The sequence below is a fragment of the Triturus cristatus genome, chromosome 9, assembly GCF_964204655.1.
Source record: "Triturus cristatus chromosome 9, aTriCri1.1, whole genome shotgun sequence".
Lineage (NCBI taxonomy): Eukaryota > Metazoa > Chordata > Amphibia > Caudata > Salamandridae > Triturus > Triturus cristatus.
In genome coordinates this window covers 953,559,272-953,580,521 of record NC_140592.1, presented here as the reverse complement: position 1 = coordinate 953,580,521, position 21,250 = coordinate 953,559,272, and the positions used below count along the sequence as shown (strand labels likewise).

At 45.2% G+C, this 21,250-nt stretch overlaps 1 protein-coding gene across 2 annotated transcripts in view; it reads right to left on the bottom strand.

Moving 5' to 3' along the window:
• The window catches only part of PTPN21 (protein tyrosine phosphatase non-receptor type 21), a 438,348-nt gene that overhangs the window by 196,119 nt on the left and 220,979 nt on the right, over nt 1-21,250 (bottom strand). Inside the window, exons 11-13 of one of the 2 annotated variants that reach the window (XM_085626579.1) lie at nt 15,383-15,478; nt 14,579-14,639; nt 13,256-13,337 (exon numbers count right to left, since the gene is read on the bottom strand). In XM_085626579.1, coding sequence (XP_085482705.1) covers nt 13,256-13,337; nt 14,579-14,639; nt 15,383-15,478 — 239 coding nt within the window. The remainder of the gene's footprint in view (nt 1-13,255; nt 13,338-14,578; nt 14,640-15,382; nt 15,479-21,250) is intronic. The other variant, XM_085626580.1, reaches the window with a different exon arrangement.

The window sequence follows — 21,250 nt, the reverse complement described above, 5'->3', positions numbered from 1 at the left end:
TTGAGGGTGTCTAGTTCAGTTTTCATGCGCCCCATCTCCTCATCCGTGTGAGTGCCGAAGAGGGAGTTGCCAGAGAACGGGAGGTTTAAAATCCGTTGCTGTGCGTCTGGCTTGAGCCCTGTCAGCCGCAACCAGGACGACCTCCTGGCGCACACACTGTGTGTGTAAGAATGGGCTGAGAGTAGCGCACCATCCGCCGCCGTGCTAATCGACTGATTAGCCACCAGAGCCCCTTCAGTGACAATCTCTTCAAAGTCCTTTTGGTCCTCCTTGGGGAGCTTGGACTTGAATCGCTCCATCGAGTCCCAGAGAGCCCTATCGTATCTGCCCAAAAGCGCCGCCGCGCTGGAGATTTTGAGGGAAGCTGCCGCGGAAGAGCAGGCTCTGCGTCCCCAGGAGTCCTGGGTTCTGCTCTCCTTATCTGGAGGAACGGAAGAGGAGGCCGACGCCGTCTGACCCTTTCTTGCAGCCGCCACTATTACGGAGTCCGCAGGCGGGTCCATCTTCACAAAGACCGGGTCAGAGGTAGCTGGCTTGTATTTTTTGAGGATACGAGCCGGAACCGCTTTGACGGTCGCCGGGGTGAGGAAGGTGTCCATGACTGGTTCCATGATTCCTGGGACCAAAGGCAGCAGTGGACGAGAGGCAGACTTCTGGTGAAGTGTTTCAAAAATCACCGATGTGGTGACTTGGGGGACTGACATCTCAATCCCCAGCTTCTGCGCTCCCCGCTGCAGCACCTCCTGGTAGGTGTTGATGTCGTCTATGGGCGAGACCCTGGACACTGGGCTGCCCGATAGCGTGGGTGAATAGTCCCTGATGGAGGACCTGGTGGACGAGGAAGAGGACGATGGAGTCCGCTCCCGGCGATGATCACGAGCCCGTGATCCGGATGAACGCTCCTCCTGCCTGGGGGAGCGTGATCTGCGTCGCCTGCTGTCCGGCGACTTCTGACGTGCTGGCCTGGAGGGACTAGCTCTGTCCACAGCCGCCACCAGCCGTTGCAGCGGAGAGTCATGCACTTGACTGACGTATTCCCGCAGCCTCCTTGTAGCCCCTGAGTCCTGCCAATGATGTGCTGGCAGCAGCCATCTGGGCGACAGAGAAAGGGTCCCTTGAGTCTGAGGGGAAGACCTACGGGGTTGGCTGGCAGGCTCTCGTTGAATTGCCGGTCGTGGAGATGCCCCTGAGTGAGAGGAGGAATGGCGCGACGCCGACTCTGTCACCAGGACCACCGACCTGTCCGAGGCCTGTCTCGACGTCGAGCGTGGTCTTGACGTCGATCCGTGGCGTCGCCTTCTTTCTCGCCGGGACTCTTCTCTCGACGTCGAACGACGCCTCGATGTGGACCGGCGGCCATGTTCAGTGGGCGAAGAATGCCGCCTCGACGTCGAACGCGATGTGAAGCCGACGACGGAGGCCCTCTCTCCCTCGACGCCGAACGCCGTGGGGACGCCGGCGGAGATGCTGCCACTCTCGACGTCGACGCGGATGCCAACCTCGACGCCGAACGCCGTCTGGATGACGACGGCGGAGGATTCTGCTCTCTCGACGTCGAACGCTGATGGAGCCTCGACGACGGAGGGGATCATGCCCTCGACGACGGAGGGGTGACACTCCTCGACACCGGTCGTCGCCTGGTTGTCGACGGTGGAGGGTCCATGCTCCTCGACGCCGATCGTCGTCGAGATGACGACGGCGGAGGTTCCCTGCTCCTCGACGCCGATCGCCGCTGGATTGGTGACGGCGGAGGTTCTCTGCTCCTCGACGCCGATCGTCGCCTGGTTGACGACGGCGGAGGTTCCCTGCTCCTCGACGCCGATCGTCGCCGGGTTGACGACGGCGGAGGGGTGGTGTCTCTCGACGCCGATCGTCGCCGGGTTAACGACGGCGGAGAGGCTCTAGATCTCGACGCCGATCGTCGCCGAGTTGACGATGGCGGTCTGGACTTAGACGTCGACGACGTACCTGCTCTCGACGGCGAGTCCGCTGTCGAAAGTCTCTTCTTGGAAACACGACCTACCGGAACATCTTTCCTCAGCGCCGATCCCGACACTGAGGCGGAAGGACGAGAGGACTTGCTCCTAGATGTATCTCTAGGCCTCTTGGAGCCCTTCCTCACCGGAGATCGGCCTCTGGATGGTTGCGCCAGGCCATAAATGCGAATTCGCTCTCTGTCCTTCAAAGTTCTCTTGGACAGGCTCTGGCAGGGAGTACATGTCTTGGAATCATGATCCTCCGGTAGACACAGGATACAGACCCTATGAGAGTCAGTCCTGGCCTTCTTCTTGCCACAAGCAGGGCAAGGATCGAAAAGAGAAGGCATTTCAAGTTGGAAAAAATGCCCAAAACTGCCTAAAAAAGACAGCCTCTTACTGACATAGATGTAAAACGTCGAAGTAAGGGAAAAAACAGTTGAAAAACAGACAATATTTTCTGAGAAACTCAGAAAAAAGTGGAGCTCTGTTGCCAGGATCCTTCCAGAAGGAGCCGGAAAGAACAACTGACCTAACTGCCACCCCTGAGGCATGATGGGAAGGTGGGGGTCAGGTGTGCCTTAAAGGCACGGTGTCAGTTTTTTGCTATGCAGCTATTAGTTAGCTTTTCAGTCTTTTTAGACTGGGTATTTGCAATGCAGCCTGGGAGCTTAATATGCTTTCAGTGTTTTCTAAGAATTTCTGCTGTTTTCTACGCATTAAAACAGTTTCCAAACAAGTTATAATGTTGTTTCTCATGTTTATAATGCTATTTTCTTATGTATAGTGGAAATTCCTTACAGCGTGGTTCAGCTCTAGGGTGTTATGGGCTGCAATTGCTTGTGTATACATATAGGTATATATGTATGGATATATATATGTGGGGCACATATAATATACTGTTTCCGGGATCCCGCACATGGGCGGGAATATTCTAATGCTTATGACTTTGATGAGGATCCCCTGGAAGAGAAACAGTGTTTCCATTTTCAAAAATGCTGGAAGAAATGGCTGCCACATAGACGTCCCATGACGGGCCGCGCTCGTTTAGTTGCAATGTAAGATTCACCCCCCTCCTTCCTCCCCCCACCGAATATCACTAATGAACCCACTCCCATGCCTTGACTGGCCTCTTAGCGCTAACCCGAATTCCCGCCAATCGAGCTAGCTGCTCTGCAGAGGCCCTTGGGCTCCTGGTCCAGTAAGGACAGGTGCAGGATAAGGACACATGATGGGCCGGTATTTGGCACATGTGATGTCATACATGTAAATAGCACCACACATTTCTGCGGTCCCCACAACCAGTGTTCTTGGAGGCCGGTAGCCCCGGCGCACCCCACGGGCACTTGTAATATGTCGCTGGACAGCTCCTGGCGCAACCTACCCCTCGCTGCCCAGTCCCAGTGACCCACGGCAAACTGCTGGTAACGCTGAAAGGCGCCCCCTGTTGGCGTCTGGACTCCCCGGTCCTCAGGCAGACCAGGTAACAGGGACATTGGGAGATTACCCTTTATTTTATGGTGCTAGGAAGCCGGAGGACCGCCTCATTATGCGCTATTCATTAAACAATGTATTCATTTACAGTCCTGCTCTTAACTGTCTGAGTCACAGGTGGGGGCAGTGCCCAGAGGGCAGCGAGCCCAGCTGCAGCTAGCAAGACGAGGAAGCTCCATCAAGAGGGCCCAACAGGGGGCCATCCTGCTGCTGTCAGAGCTGCCCCAGGCCCCTTGAAGCGCCCAGCCTCTGCCCTCTCTCCCTCCGGAGTAAGGCTTTCCTGCACTCTGTACAGCAGCAATGCCCACTGTACCCGATGCCACTGTCTCTCCTCCAACTGGCAGTGCACCCTCTCCTTGGAAGAGCCCTCTGCTCGCCCTGGCAGCACTCTCTCTATTCGACAGTGCCCCTCTCTCTCTGGCAGTGCCCTCTCTCCCTGGCAACGCTCCCTCTCTCCGACAGTGCCCCTCTTTCCCTGGCAGTGTCCCCTCTTCCTGGCAGAGCCCTGTGCTCTCCCTGGCAGTGACCCTCTCTCCCTGGCAGTGACCCTCTCTCCCTGGCAGTAGCCTCTGCTCTCACTGGCAGTAAGCCTCACTCTCTGGCAGAGCCCTCTGCACTCCCTGGCAGTGCCCTCTTGGCGGTGCTCTCTCACCCCGGTAAAGCCCTCTCTCCCTGGCAGTGCCCTCTCTCCCTGGCAGTAACCTCTGCTCTCCCTGGCAGTGCTCTCTCCCTGGCAGTAGCCTGTCTCCTCGGCAGAGCTCTCTCTTCCTAGCAGTGCCCTCTCTCCCTGGCAGTACCCTCAGCTCGCCCTGGCAGTGCCCTCTCTCCCTGGCAGTAACCTCTCCTCTCCCTGGCAGTGCCCTCTCTCCCTGACAGAGCACTCCGCTCTCCCTGGCAGTGCCCTCTTGGCGGTGCTCTCTCAACCCGGCAAAGCCCTCTCTCCCTCGCAGTGCCCTCTCTCCCTGGCAGTAACCTCTGCTCTCCCTGGCAGTGCTCTCTCTCCCTGGCAGTAGCCTGTCTCCTTGGCAGAGCTCTCTCTTCCTAGCAGTGCCCTCTCTCCCTGGTAGTACCCTCAGCTCGCCCTGGCAGTGCCCTCTCTCCCTAGCAGTAACCTCTCCTCTCCCTGGCAGTGCCCTCTCCCTGACAGAGCCCTCTGCTCTCCCTGGCAGTGCCCTCTCCTCTTGGTCGCACCTTCAGCTCCCCCCGGCAGTCCCCCTTCGCTGCCCTCCGTGCCCTGCTCCTCTGCACAAAGCTCGCTGCCAGCCTCCTCTGAACGCGGCGCCTTTATCTCTGAAACGTCGGTACCTCCGCTCAGGAAGCCTGTGTACTGCCCCCTCCCCCTGCACGCAACCCCAAAACCACCAGCGTGTCACAGCTCACGGCCTCTGACAGTGACAAGGCGCACGGGGCCCTGCTTCCAGGAGATTGGCGAAGTGTGGTCTGTGCGTGTGACAATGAAACAAAAGAAGGGGCTTCAGAGGTCAGGGGTTACGGAGACTGGCGTGCCTTGCCATAGTGTGCAGACCCCAGCACTTACTATAGTAACGAGCGTCCTCCAGCCATCGCGTGTGTAATAGGTGTCACTATACTCACAATTACCACTGTAAACTTTCTAACGCGTTCACTTTTGGTACAACAAACATTCTTACACCCGAGTGTTCATTAAACATGACACCCACACATTCATAGATGTGCACACAATGAAATGCTGAAAATATTATAATATTCCCTAACGCAAATGGTGCAAACTACTTTTTACACTCACAAGTAGCTATTTACACGCGCTGTCACTAGTACTGATGCACATTTGCAATCACTACTGGGGGTGCACCCCCACACGCCATCCCTAAACATACTTAGCACTACAAACATTCTCATATTCAGTATTAGAGCGTCAGAGGCCCTGCTCACCTGCTATTCCTAAGGGACACTCCTGGAATAGCTCGCTCGTGAAGGGGCCACTCTAAGCTGTGATAAACAAAAACCTTCTGCAACTACAAACACTCCCACACAAGCACGGCACAAGTCCTAAACAAGCATTCAAAATGCAATAGGTCTCGCCTTTTATTAAGTTAAAGCCATTTGCTTTGTTGCATAATACCATTAGCAAAGCAAATGGCTTTAACTTAATCAAAGGAGAGACCTATTGCATTTTCAATGCTTGTTATTTGTCTCACCCCACCCACCAACACCGCTTGACCTTGTTTATTTATTTTAAATTGCTTAGATCCCGTCAATTGATTAAGTGAGGCGATGCCGAGCCTTGCTGTGCGGCATGGCTGAAAGTAAAGAAAAAAGTGCTACGATGAGGCAGCACTCTGCGGCACAGCACCTTTTCCCCCCTTGTTGTACAGCAGCTGCGCTTCATCACAACATGGTAAAAAAAAATTACGACGCCATTAGCTACCGTAGGCGAGATCTATCAGTTTGCCAACACTTAATATTACAGCAGCAAGACCTAAAAAAACAAATGTGAACATTGTCCAAAATAAAATAATTTTTGTCATTAGTAACAAACAATTACACATTTAAGTTGCATGTGTCTTGGGAAAAGATGCACTAACACTCTCATGCAAGACGTTTCACACACCATAATATACTTTAGAGAAATACCTTTTTGACCAACAACAAATTAACCCAGCTCATGGATTATAGCAAAACTGATATTCCAGCTACAAGAGCGAAAAAAACACCTCATCTTATGTACCTCATTCCTGAGCTGGAACATCAGGGCTTTGCCAGCCCTCAGACCAACCCACAGCTCTACCAATGCACCTGTTTCCTCATCTGCAGTATCAGTGCAAACGAGCCCTCAGACAACAAACAGCAATAATAATGTACCTTGTTGCGCCAGCAGCATCATTGTTGTACCAGGTTCGCGATCCACAAACAGCAATGACAGCTTACCTCACTTCAGAACTGTAGCACCAGTGCTATTCAGGCCATGGTTTATTCGTTATTCATTTCAGAACCACTGAACTCTCAATGAAGCAAACCAATGGTAACTAATGCTCACAGTATAGAAAACAAAAGATCTTGCAATACCCACATGATAACTTTATGAAATTATGCCTCCATTGAATTTATTAAATTGGGCTCCCCACTTGATCAATGCCCTCCAACAATTGTGCACTTAGCCCCCAGGATCTTTGGAACTCAATTCACCAAAATCTTAAATTAAGTTATCAGTACCAGTGACATTCCCTCTGAATGGAAGACGGCCTCAATCCTACCTTTGTTAAAAAAGAATGACCTCAACCCCCAGGAACCGGGCAGCTACAGGCATATCGACAGATTGCCTTTTCCTGCTAAGTTACTAGAAAAGGCCTTGAACATGGAACTCATGTCATGTATTGACAATAATAATCTTCTAGATTGCACCCAATATGGCTTTAGAAAGGCACATAGCACAGAAACGTCATTGCTAACCACATCAAAGGAACTTTGATTCATTCTAGACGGTGGAGGTCGAGCCGCACGGATATTGCTGGATCTCTCGGCAGTCTTTGATATAGTCAAACTCACCATGTTTATTGACCGATTAGCTGAGCTAGGAATGGGAGGCTCAACATCGAAGATGTTGACAGCATTTTTAGCAGACAAAACGAATCATGTAACAATGGGTGACTTTATCCCTGAACAGAATGTGGGGTACCTCAGGGCTCCTTGTTGAGCCCCACTCTTTTTAATCTTTGTTACCCGTTTGGCCAAACTTATAAAAGCAATGGGTTTCTCAGTGGTTTCCTATGCTGATGACACCCAAATGTTGGGTTCAATATCCAATAACCATAATGAAGCTGCACATTTATGTCCGAGATAGAACAATGGACGAGAGCAAACTGCTTAAACCCTAATACAGGAAAGACATAGGTCCTTCTTAATGGTATTGATAAGTCCTTCTGGTCATCAAGTGGGTGGCCACAGGACATGGGGGCCCCGCATTTACACCAGTACGGAAATGAAGGAATCTAGGAATTCTCTTTGATGATAAACTTAACTAGGAAGATCAATTCAATGCTATTGCTTCATTGGTGTTCTTTACTTTGAAAATAATCAAAAAGATTTGTCACCACATTCCTCTCGACCTCCACGAAACTGTGGTTTCCACCCTAGTCTTAGCCAAACTAGATTATGGAAAATGCTTCTGCCCAGCTTCTAACAGGGATTCCAAAATATCAAACAGCATCACAGGTCTTGATCAAATTACATTGGCTCCCGGTAGCAAGACAACTGGAATTTAAGGGTCTCTGTATTGCTTTTAAGGCACTGCACAATATTGGACCTAACTACCTTCGTTTAAAATTTTTCTGGTATACCCCTCTGAGGATGCTTAGATCCTCAGATGCAAAGTTATTAACATTACTAAGGGTTAAACGTGCCACATGAGGAGGTGTTTCGTTCTGAAGACCGTCAAGCTATGGAATGCCCTTCCTGTCAACTTAAGGAAATGCTCAGATTTCCTTACATTTCGGAAATTATTAAAGACCTGGCTCTTAATCGATAAAGAGTTATCATACTCTGCTCTATTTCTCCTCTAATTGGTATGGCAGCAGCGCCAAGACGGTTCAGGGCATTTGAGCCCTATATAATATTAAATATTACAAATCAAATCCAATCATTGTCTGTGGGCATGGGGGAGATTCATTTATTTATTTATTTTCATTTATAGAGTTTTATATAGCACTGGGAAGACCAGAGGGCATCGGAGCGCTTTACAGCTTTACACAGGCAATAATATCAGACAGCAATAATAAGAGTAAACAAGCATTTGCAATGCAATAGGTCTCGCATTCACACAAGTCAGAGCCACCGGCACTGCAAACGACAATGCCTTTTATTTATGCTTTGGATTTTAAAACATAAATAAAAGGCATTGCCATCCACAATACCAACAGCTCAAACTCTCCCAAATGCCAGACCTATTGCATTGCAATAAAGGGTCTTCTCGACCGCTTCTTAGATTGTAAATATCAGAGGAAGAAACTGGCCAGCGAGGTCTTCAAAGTATCGATAAATAGTGCAGTAAAGAAAAACTGCAAGTGTTGTAAATTATACAGACACAAAGTGTGAAGTGAGAGTTACATATGATCCGAGCTATAAACATTAGCAAAGCGCTCCAACACTTTTCGCTCTGTGATTACACTGTCGCGTCTCAGGAGGAAGAGCGGGGGGGGCAGTATTTCCTGCCTGCTCCGTGATTTGAGTGTGCAGTGTGGCATTGCGTAATGTCATTGCTATCTTTGGCCTAATAAAAAAACACTCCTGCCGTAGTAGGGCCCTGGCTTCACCTCCTGGTGCAGGGCGGGCTGTGCTTTATGAAGAGAGGGAGGGAGGGATGGTCTCGGCCTCAGCTCCGGCCTCATACAATGCCCCTGCTATTACTGAGAGAGAGGTGCTGAGGTGGTGGTATTGGTGGTGATATTGGTGGTGCCATTGGTCGTATTGGTGGTGGTCGTATTGGTGGAGGTTGTGGTATTGGTGGTGGCGGTGGTACTGGATTGGTAATGGTGGTGGTATTGGTGGTGGTGGTGGTGATGGTATTAGTGGAATTGGTGGTGGTGGTTTTGGTGGTGGTACTGGTGGTGATGGTTATGGTATTAGTGGCGGTAGTATTGGTGGTGGTGGTATTGGTGGTGGTGGTGATATTGGGGGTGGTGGAGGTAGTGATATTAGTGGTAGTATTGGCAGTGGTATTGGTGGTGGTGGTACTGGTGATGGTATTGGTGGTGGTATTGGCAGTGGTATTGGTGGTGGTATTGGTGATGTTGGTATTGATGGTGTTGGTGTTATTGGTGGTGGTGTTGGTGGTGGTGTTGGTGATATCGGTGGTGGTGGTACTGGTGGTGGTGGTGGTACAGGTGGTGGTGGTGATGGTATTGGTGGTGGTAATGGCAGTGGTATTGTTAATGGTGGTGGTATTGATGATGTTGGTATTGGTGGTGGTATCGGTGTTGGTGGTATCGATGGTGGTGTTAATAAAACAAGCTTTTGAACACAACCAGTCAGGTGGCTTTAGAACAGATGACATGTAACACAGATGTGCTGTTGTCAGCTTCAGCCCATTAGCACAAGATTATGTGCACCCTGGAATTCACATGACTTAATTTGCTAATCATTTCTAAATCCATTTTACTTGGGGGGGTAGTTATAAAGTTGAGCATAGTTTTACATCATCACATTCTGCCCTCAGTAGTTAATGTCCTGCTGGCATCCAGCTGCAGGGAATTGCCTTGTCCACTGTTACTCCCAGCTGTCTACCCTGAAACACACAAGGGAACACAATAGCTGCCTCCTGACAAACAGTTTACTTTCCATTCCCTGCTTTCGAACAATCCGCCCTGTACCTTGATTTGCCCAGAATCCGAGAACGTTGAGCTGACGCCTAGGCTCGAACCTGGTTTACCAGTTCCAAAGTTGGCAGCTCTGGCCATTATGCCACAATCTCTCATAGTTACAGGCTGCATTTTATACATATTAATACTTACTTATCCCGAGACAACCATGGCTAAAACAAGGCTAAACAGCTTGTTGAATACAAACTAATTCTAAACTATAGCAATATGTTGTGCTGGGTACCTAAAATATATTTGCACTACAATGTTGTGACAGTGCTGTGCAGTTGAAGCATCAACAGAAAAAAAGATGTGTGCTGTGTGTACAAAACAATGAAATGCTTTAAAAACAACAAAGGAATTTTGTGTGGCCTTTGAGGCAAACAAGGAATGTTATTTAACGCTCTTCCTTGCTATACTACCCTTTCCCACACTGCCCCGTCGGTGCACAGACAGGGTTCTGGCAGGTACTTACATCGGACGGTGCGAAAGCCACAGTCTGGCTGCTTCTTGAAGCGCTCTCCAGGTTTCAGGGCTCACTCCTTGCTGGTGAGGATGGGGATAGTTGCCCCACTGAGCAAACAACTGGGACCCACTGTCATTGCTGACCATCTGTTGCCACGAAAGAAGTGGGAGTGGGTGGAAGAGTTGTTCAAGAAAACTCTCGCTTCTCAGCAGACAGACACAGCGTCTGTTGGGAGAGTGATGGACACGTGCATTTAGGACCCCAAACGGTATATAAACCAACTTGTGGAACTACTAGTTAACTTTGCGTTAGCTGGGCGCCGCTGTTTGCAGTTCAACTAAACAAGGATGGAAAAATGAGTATGTAAGACGACTTATAAACATGCCAATGTTATAGTAAGAGCTGCTTAACAATTGTACGCAGAGAATAAAGACTACACTTTCCAATAGTCAATGACCATAACCGCACCTTGCAAGAAGAAATGAAAACCGAACAGGCAAACAACGCATGGAAAAAGTGTTGCCACGCATGAAAAGAGATGCTGACGAAGGAAGCGTCCATTCAGAGTTCCAGCATACTCTTAACAAAAAGGACATGCCGAAGGAAATGCAGCTACCGAACCGAAATGAATTTTCTTCTCTGAATTGTCGTCTGTGGACTTTTCTAACTATGCTGCGCGCGTGTGAATCTGACTTCATGTTCATTGTGGCCTGTACAAAACAAGCATCGAAGTAAGAGTGGTTTGGGGGACGGAACAGGCACCCTCGGAAAACAGCTTCTGACATTAGTTCCTGACAAATATGACGGGATAAAACCAAGATTTACAGGCCTGTTTACAATAACGGAGCAGACCTCAAAGGGAGTTGAAACTGAGCCGATCAAGTGAATTGCTTTTCAATAAAAAAACAAGTAGTTCCTCAAACAGTTGTTTATATGGTGACCAGTGGATTGATATAGTACCCGGTCCCTGCTCTCAGGGAGGGCTAAACACAGCAAGAGGCTTGATAAATGCATGTCATGGACATATGGGGGGAAAGAACGGGAGAGCAACGATGTAGCCAGCGAAAGGGAGACTTATAAGTAGGCTGAAGCCCACAAAGTATATACAAAATGTCTCGAAGAGACAGCGCAAGCGATGTCTAGCAGAGACCTAAAAAAGTGTCCAAACTTGAACTAGGTGGGAAATGTTGACTGTGAAGGAGAAGCAACAGAGTTCAATCTGAACTCTGTAGTACAGTGGCAACCCATGGCCTTTCAATAGAACAGGTGTGAACCCTGCGCGCTAACCACCATCAAAACGTATGCAGAATGTAAAACAACTTTTAGTTCAGCAAAGGTATACTCCTATGAACCAATACAAAAAGGGTTTTTATGTACTAACCAGTATGGAAATAAACTCTTGGACGGCTGGAAGAAATTCAAAAGCTGAGAAGATAGCTAGATTCTACTGAGAAGAGGAAGCTCGAAGAAGCAGCATGCTTAATTTTGGGAACGTGTACATGAAAAGGTGATTTTCCCAAAAAGAAAGATTACATACAGTTGATGCAACAATGGGATATGCAACAAGAGAAAAAGTGGGGAGCCAAACTGTCTTGGAGTTCTCTAAAATGCTTGAACATCCAGTTTTAAATGGCACAGAGACTGTCCAAATCATTTACGACTGAGCAGCTGATCTGCTTGGTTGTCAGGTTAAAAGCGCAAAAACAACAGTTGATGGACAGAATGCAGACCAATGTCATACATTCACCCCAGTACAGAGATCTGGGCCTAAATCCATCGTTTTTTGGCTCACCATGCCATTCCAGTTTGAACCCAGCCATATGCAAATCAGTCTTGACCCTGTGCCTCATGGGAACAGTCCAGCCCGAACTGCCAAGCCAGGTCCTCCCTGGACTGGAAACAAGCATCCTAGGACCAATTTCGGTGTGAGCAAAATAACGATGAATTAAACCCAGATCTGTGACTGGGGGTGAATGTTTTGCCAATGTGCAACATTCCGTCCATCATCTTGTGTGTTTTGCTGTTCGCCTATGTGGGAAGGGTATGCCCAGACGTGGGTCCCGTGCTCACTACTCCGCTGGAGTCAAGCTATCCTGGCTCAAGAGGGGTGAAACCCCGAAACCGGTCTTAGGATGCTTGATTCCGGTCCAGGGAATATATGGCTTGGCAGTTCGGGCTGGACTGTCCCCATGAGGCACTGGATCTAGACTGATTTGCATATGGCCATGTCTGAACTGGGGTGGCGTGGTGAGCAAAATAACGATGGATTAAACCCAGATCTGTGACTGGGGGTGAATGTTTTGCCAATGTGCAACATTCCGTCCATCATCTTGTGTGTTTTGCTGTCAGGTTATAAGAACATTTTTGCCCAGGTAAGTTACAATTTCATCTATTTTCGGGTTCTTCATTTTTATTTTTACTTTCAATACTTGATTTCTATTGAGCATACTTTGCCATGGCTATCTGCAATAGAGATGTTGGCGGGTGGGGTGGTGAAAGGGGGTGTATGTGTGGGTTTTTTCTCTGTTGTGTGTTGTGCAAAGGTGAATACATCTTCTGCCTATGTGGCTAAGCTACACCAAGTGTTATGTACACAGGTGACAGTATGCCTGCTGCCTTGGTATGAAAGTTTACCATATATATATTTCTGTGTACGCACGTTTCACCGGACTAAAGTTTTGTCTGTGAGTGCAGCTAGCTTTGTGTAGCCTGTGCACACTTGTTTTTTATGTTCTATTGGCTGAGCATTTTCACCACTGATCTAATATCACTTTCATTGTGGTTAAACTGAAGCTCTTCTGCAACATTTATTTTGTCGCTTTATAAATGTAACGTATACATGTATTGATATGAAATAACTATTAGTGATTGCAATATCTTATAACAAGAGTTATTTGTTGGAGGTCAAACTGTGACAGCTGTAATTTTAAGTAGTAGCAATCTTTATTTACTCACATTTGTATATACAACAGCGAGACACCATTTACCTTGGGAAGTAGTGTACGGTTCATTGTAGTGTCCATTGTAGTGTAGCTGAGGGGGAGGGATCATGTACGGCTGAGGCTTGGGCTACAATCAAATTCAAAAGAAAACAGGTCTATGACTGTGAAGGGCACAACCCCACTGCAGGTCACAAGCGATGGGCACAGAGAAGCATTCAACTCAATATCAAGTAAAATGTCAAAGCCATGCGACTCAGCAGCCACTTAAACCACATCACTCTGCAACCCATCCTCCCCCACAGACACACTGCATCATATTGCAACCACATACACATCATGCGACCATCTACACTGCACAGGACAGCGAAAAGTGCTACAAAGGAGCCATTGTGTTTTCCTTTCGACTACAACCATATACACCACGTGTACATTTAATTGAGCCAACAACCACAAATGACACGTGTAATCCAACAGCTAGGTACATCACATGACTTCTTACTCTGTATGCGATTCAGCAACCACTTACCTGTCAAGAGGCTTCAAATACATACACTGCATGCATGAGTCTCTAACCACTTACACCGTACGCAGACCTACAACCTCATGCAAGTATGAAATGATGCAACAGCATCACAGATGCAACTATGATAACCACAAGACTCGCAACTGTTTTTTAAGTGCTTCTCACATGCACAGGCCAAAACAAACAAAGTAATTACTAACATGTCTCAAGCTCGACAATTATTAACAAGAGATTGCTGTACTGAATTCATTTTATCCACACTGCACAGCTGAACAGGCAAACGCAACTGAAGCAAAAACTTTTAAAATTACAATTCAATGTAGGTACCTTTCCTGTGGAAAAGTGCTTATCTCATGATTTAGGACCAGACATGCGACATTATGAAAAAAGTTTTTTTTTATAAAGTTGTTTTTGTAAAGGTAATTTTTCTTTTTAACACAAGTATTGTTGTATCCAATTTTTTTAATCAGTTTTTGTCAAAATGTTAAAAAAGACAGAAGAAACCAGACAGCATCAGACACCCAAGAAAACGTGAAATAACAAGTTTTTATTTTCATTTATAAACAAAAAGCGCTGAATGACAGGAAACAGTAAATGAACTGGAACGAGGCAATGAACTGAGGCACAAGTGATAGATTAGAAAATGCTGATCTAACCTCTTAAAGCAGCACTATATCTAAGAAATGTAACTAAAATAGAGTAAGCAGGCTGTGTAGAGAAGGCTAAACGTTTTAAATGCTAGCACTGCCCATTCTACATGGTATGATCCACCTGTGGTGAAAGACATGAATTTGACAAAAAACAAATAGATATTTCAGTTGCTTAAATAATATGGCCATTCTTACCAGTGATATTCTGGACGAAGACCCTCGTCGGACAGGATTTACAGAAATAGTCTGGGTTTGCCTATAAAGAAGCCACAAAAACAAAACCTTTGGTCAGGTCATTTTTAAATTTACGCCTATTAATATATACTAGTTTTCAATTCTGGAACCCGGTACAGTAGGAAAACAATGTGAATTTTCGACCAGGATGTATGTAAATAAACCACGTAAACAGACTTTGTTGAAAGGTAAGTAGTGATGCACTCAATCTATTCACTTCTCTGCCTTAGTGACACAGTTCCAAAGTGGTCTCCAGCTTTGGGATTAATTAAATCAAAGAGGCGTTTCATTATCCTGCTACTGAAGAACACTTGTATCGAGACCTTTGTGCAGACATTTTCTTTTGCTTCATAAATATTTGCCGATGATATATATGTTTTGATTGCACATATAGTTATTATAGCCAACTCGTAGATCAAAACCTCTGTTGCATCCAGCCTCCATAGCCAAAGATGTCCAATAAATGTGGTCTGTTTTTGAACAAATGTTGAGAATTATTTTTTATTTTCAGTAAAATTACACTCTAAATTCTTGCAATTAATTCCAAAGTGTCCAGCAGGAATGTACAAATAATTTATTTATATACTGGCTATGCCAGCAAGTGGCACAATGCCTTGTTAATCGTCCATGTGGATCACACAAAGTACTACATTTTTGTTTAAATCATAGAATAGGTTTATCAAGAGAGAGGCACCTCAAGTTCAAGAAGGACAGTTATACACCACAGACTCACAGTTAGAATGACAAAAGATTGTTCTGGCTCACCCCTTGGGAGGAGAAGGACGAGACAGAATTGGAAAGCGTGGAAAGGAGAGGAGGAAAGATTTCGGAGTGCCTTCCACTGGAGGGCTTTCGGAGTCTCTGAGGACAGGAGACATGTAGAAAAAGTTAAGAACGGAAGATGGTAAATTAATTCAAATGTGATAGGTATTGAGGTCACAGTTTCCTTGCCAAGACGAAGAGAAAGCACGCTACAACTCTCTAGTAGTCGTACATGTTAAGTATATTTTTTGAATACCCAGAAAGACAGGAACTACAAAGACAATTACTGTAATTTTAGCCATGGGTCTCAACACATGATAATATCTTTTGGAATTTAAAAGGTTTTGTAACTAGGTTTATACCCTACTACCAACTTTATACCATTTGTATACTGATAAAGAGAAAGGAAATTCAGTACAGCAAGTTACAATGACACAGAGCACCAAGGCAGCAGTAATGGAATAAACAATACAGAAGACAGGTGATGCAAGCAAACTTTGAAGTGTAGCTGTAGCTCGAGGCAAAAAATACATGTCTTGCAGGATATTTTGGAAGTTTAAAAAACAGGAAACTAAATCCAACGTTATTACCAATGACGTCCTGGATAGTAGCTCAGCGCTATGTGCCCCCACAATTTGTTTCATATTTCAAGGTCCCAACTTTGAGTCAATGTATTTAACTCGGAGCACATTTCAGAGGTAAACTAAGTGGCCTTCTGAAAAACAAAGTCTAGCTCTTCCAACCATTATTCCCAACTACAATAATCTCACACAGTTTTGTTCTGGTAGATACTTCTCTATCTTGGCACTGACCTTTACAAAACTGCAGGTTTTAGCTATCCAGCCCTGGCCATATACAAAAAAATAAATGCTTGGGAAAATCGCTACTTTTCATGATAGAAGAATTATTAGTTAGCCGGAAGCACTATATATTAATGCTTCATTACAAAATAACAATTAGTGTCCAATATCAGATGCTGCAGAATTATGCCGAGACCAAACTGCTTCTTAAACCATTTCTAAAAAGTCTTTCATCCAATTTACTAGGCCATCTGCATCCATTGTGTATATCCCACAATTAACGTTTTTCATTTGACAAAATATATACTTTTCCCACAAGACTGTCTGACGTTTGATAGAGCCTTGCCTTCAATCATGTTTAACATCTAGATACATAATTTCTACGACCCTATTTGAAGATCAGATTTATGTCAAAGATGCCAAGTCACATCTGTGGCTCTAGGACAACTTAAGAAGAAAAGGAACTTCTGAGAATTTTAATTAAATTGTTTTCAAAAGATTTCACAGTATGATGTTTGCTTCAGGTCTTCAGATTGCAGTGCACATAGGACAAACATTTCATTACAGTTAGTAAGTGTTTTTTTGTATACAACTGAGCAGAGTTGCTGTGAGTTATTACTTTATCTAGTTCACTATTCTTTATAGGAGAGACCATTGACCTTCTTTTGTTGAGGTCTTAAGAAATACTCAGAGTTTATCAGACTTCAAATATCTATAAATGCAGCCTCTTTGAGCGAAGTAAGTCGATTAGTAGGAGTACTGATTTGGGCGGGAATGGAGTGTGCTGTGTTGTCTCAGGAATTGAAGAAAGGGTGAAGATAGATTGAAAATACACAAGTATGGGAACACCTTGTGGCTTGTGTTGACCCCAGATGTTGATATAATCACACCAAACCGCTCCCTGATCTATCCGAAGGATTTAGAGGGAGGTAACTGACCTTGCATGATTTTAAGGGTGGGACTTTGAACTACTGAACTTTGAAATACTGGACATTAGGACGGTCTGTATTTGGCAGCTTGACAGGGGATAACTATAGGTAGGGATGTTAGTTCCGTTGTTATTAACTGCTACTTAGAAGTGGGAATGATTTAAAGAGTTGTTGCAATTTTTACATTCTGATTGTATTTGTTGTATATACTAGCATTCAAAACCATCTATTATTTGAATTTACATACTTAATTTTAAAATATCACATATGTATTATTTAAAAGCTAAATTTTAAACTATTATTTATTATCTATTTATTATATGTATTTGCTTGATAACCTTTTTCTGTGGCCTTGCAGCTTCTGTTTTATGTTCAATATTGAAAATAATTTCAAATTGAGTACTGATTGACTTAAATCACTCCAACATCATCTGAAAGGTTCAAGGTATGCTGGTTAACCACTTCCTCAGGCAAGTTAGTAGTTTTGTTACTCCAACCAACATTCAGACACTTGCCTTAATATGTATTTCAGGCATGATTTATAAGTTACACAACAATGTGAAAGTTCTTCATTAGAATTCTGCTAGTGAGGTGGTTGATGTAAACATCTTACTAATCTTCACAGATGTCTTTTTGATAAGTATCTCTCTATGCGAAAAGTTATTTAACATAATATTAATCACAGTTTGATCTAAAAGGAAATATGAACTTGTCAACATACAGGATCAAATGTGTCTTGTTTGCAAACCACCATTCGGTGGTTGGTGGTCAAGCTGAGGAACAAGCAAGAGTCTAAAATCCTATCTCTAAAAGTTCTCTGTCCAATAACAGGTTTGGCAAGTTAGCACCTTTTAAAAACAAAAAAAATCACAATAATAAGCTTTGGTAACAACGTACACTGATAATTTAATTTCGGACATCAGTCACTAGAAAAAGAGATCACACCTGCGACAGAACAGTCAAACATTAATAAAAATGTTTTCCGATTTGTCGTGCATTGACATCTTTTCACTGAAGCATAGAAATGTAGATTTGCCTTAATGTTCCTAAAATCTCCAATTTGCTTCATATTTGTTTTTTAACATCTGTTTATGTTTAAAATGTACAAAAACTTCAATAACATAAAACAGCGGCACCAACTAATGCAGTGAGGCAGAGTCCTGTGAGTATAAGACACCATTACAATCATATTGCAGAAAGGTTCCCACAATAATAACATACAGCAAACACATCAGGTGACGGATAGTTTGGTGGACCAAGGGATCTATATTCTCCGACTACGGAGATCCACGATTTATTTTTAACATTTAGCTCTGTGAAAAGATTTAGAAAGGGGCAAATATCACCTAAAGACATAGTTCAGATTAGACTAAATTCAATACCACTTTTTCTAAAACCAGAGTAGAATGAATACCAATGCCCAATTGTGACAGCAGACAGCTGAGTTGGGGTTACTGGTGTCAACTTGAACTTACTCTCGGACCTGTAGCTTCCTTTGGAAGCATACCAGACATTCAACTAGAAACTCATTACATTCTTGTATCACCCTGGCAGGAAAATTCTAGGTGCTAAAACTTTGGGGACCAATCTCCAGTTCAAAGCCTTCTTCCGGGATATTCTCCCTCGAAATTGTCATCAGCATGATCAGAGGAGCCATGAGGGATGGTGGGGTTGGGACAAGTGGGTCTTTTGGCCCAGTGCCCCCCACCCCCTTCCTTGTGCCTCATCATCACATTCATGACAGGTGGCAATTTACTAGACATTGCACAAGTCAATGCCATGTAGCACCAATGTGAATGTATTTTTTCACCTTGAATCCCGTGCTGAACCGATCCGCGTAGGCTGGTGCCATTTAATTTGCTGTTTTCACCTGCAAGCACGATGCAGTTCAGTGGAGAGGCAGACTGGCATGGCACGGCCGACAGAGACAGTATGGGAATCTTGGGAGGCTCTTGGTTTTCTTAGGATTTTCACTGGTGGCCTTCCACTTGTCTCTAAATTCCAGAATTCTCAAAACACAGAAACTTCAAATCTGGGCATCATGTTGCCACCTATATTGTGAAATGCTGTCCGACCCCCATTTGGAAGGGGCCAAAGAGAAAACAAGGCCTATTGGGCCCCAACTGTGGTGGTTGAGGTTGTTCACCACCACAGGTGATGCAGCCACTCTACAAATCCTGATTGATTGATTTGCCACTTGTGTTCTGTGGTCCTCCCTACTATGGCTCTACAAAAAAGGCCAAGTACGACTTTCCACACATGGCTCTTAGAGTGGTGAGGGTGAGCAGTCACTGGCTTCTCAGGGAGGTAGTATGGGTGAAATTAGCTCAGAACTCTAAATCAACCAACAGACACAGTAACCTTAATGTTCAGACCAGTGCTTGACTTTCAGATTTTTTTTTAATTACATAGCAGTATTTAATACTACACAATTAAATTGTGAATACATGGTGATACCCCTGATCACAATTCCTTTCTAGAAACTATACTGATTTCTCCTGATCGTGCTCTCTCCCAACCAGGTCCCCAGATGTAGGAGGATGCTCTGGGCGAAATATAAATAAGGCTCAGGGAAAGATTGCACATTTGAGTTGTGGTGAAACATAATCAGTTCACTGGCCACTCAAAATACAAAATGCTACTTACACTGAATGCATCTGTTCGTAGCGTGCAGTGCTGTAGATTCACATGCTTCGTATACTCCTGCCAACTATTGCTAGGCTCGGACATTTGCAAGTTTTTTTTTTTTTAAGAAGTCTATTGAATCATGAGGCATAGAGTGACTCCAACTCTTGGTGTACACTATACATGGGGACAAACTATGTTAAATTGTATTCATACAGCACATGAGTTTGCATGGAGTGTCAACGTAGGTATGGTGCTACAAGTCCGATGTACAGTGAAATACAGTACGCAAGATCTGAAAAAGACACAGGCTTCCGAGCAGGGGGCAGGCACATGTGAATCTTCAGCACTAAATGCTACAAACAGATGCTTGCCGTGTAATTAGCATTTTCCATTTGTACCATGTGTGGCTGTAGACACACATGCTTACAATAGACTGTAAAGCTTTCCAGAAGTGGTGGTTAGGGCACGGATGATGCAGATGTCTCAAACAAGGTCCTTAATTCAGTCTGGCACTCCATGGCCTGTTGACAGGCTAAGATGTCCACACAGTAATGTTAGGTAAAGGTGTGTGGTATTAACCAAATGGCTGCATTACAAATACCCACTAATGAGATGTTTCATACAAAGGCTATGGTAGCACTTTTCTTGCAGGTGCAGTGCGCCCTGGGTGGGACAAGTAGACCCCTCTTTGCTTTATGGTGACAGGTTTGAATACCTGTAACTATCCACCTAGCTATACTTGCCTTGGAAACGGCATGCCCTTCTGAGGCTTTGCAAAGGAGACAAAGAGATGATCTAATTTACGGAATGATGTGGTCATGTCAATGAAGTACTTGAGAGCTCTTTTGACTTCTATGTATGCAGTGTTCTTTTCGCAACAGAATCGGATTGTGGAATAAACTGTGAGCTCTATGGTTAGGTTGTGGTGAACTTGGATCGGCTTAGGGAGGAACTTGGGGTTAGTTCTAAGAACAACCCTGTACTTGTGGACAAGGATGATTGGGTAGGAGCCTGCATTTCACTAATGAGCCTAAGAGAGGTAATGCCCACTTCACAGGAAGGTAACTGAAATGTACATGAATGTAGAAGTTCAAATGGTGGTCTCATAAGTTTGTTGTGGACTACACTGAGATTCCACAAGAGCGGGAGGTGTTCTCAGGAGCATCATGCTCAAGACCCTCCATGGAGGCCTTAATCACTGGAATTCTAAATAGGGACGAGTGTTACCTGTTCTGCATGAAGGCTGCAAATGCATCTAAGGGCAAACAAATGAAGGTCTAGGTGAGGCCTACGTTTTGCAAATTCAAAAGGTAGGCGATAATAACCTATTCCATAGGTTTAAAAGGGTCCAGGTTCTTAGAAATGCAGCAGTAAGCAAATGTATACCATTTTGCTGCTTAACGAGTGCAAGTTATGGGCCGTCAGGCTTACTTTAAGAAAGAAAGAAATTCCTGGGGAAGGGAGAGGTATCCAAATTCATGACCTCATGTGCCAAATCACAAAGCTGACTTGTC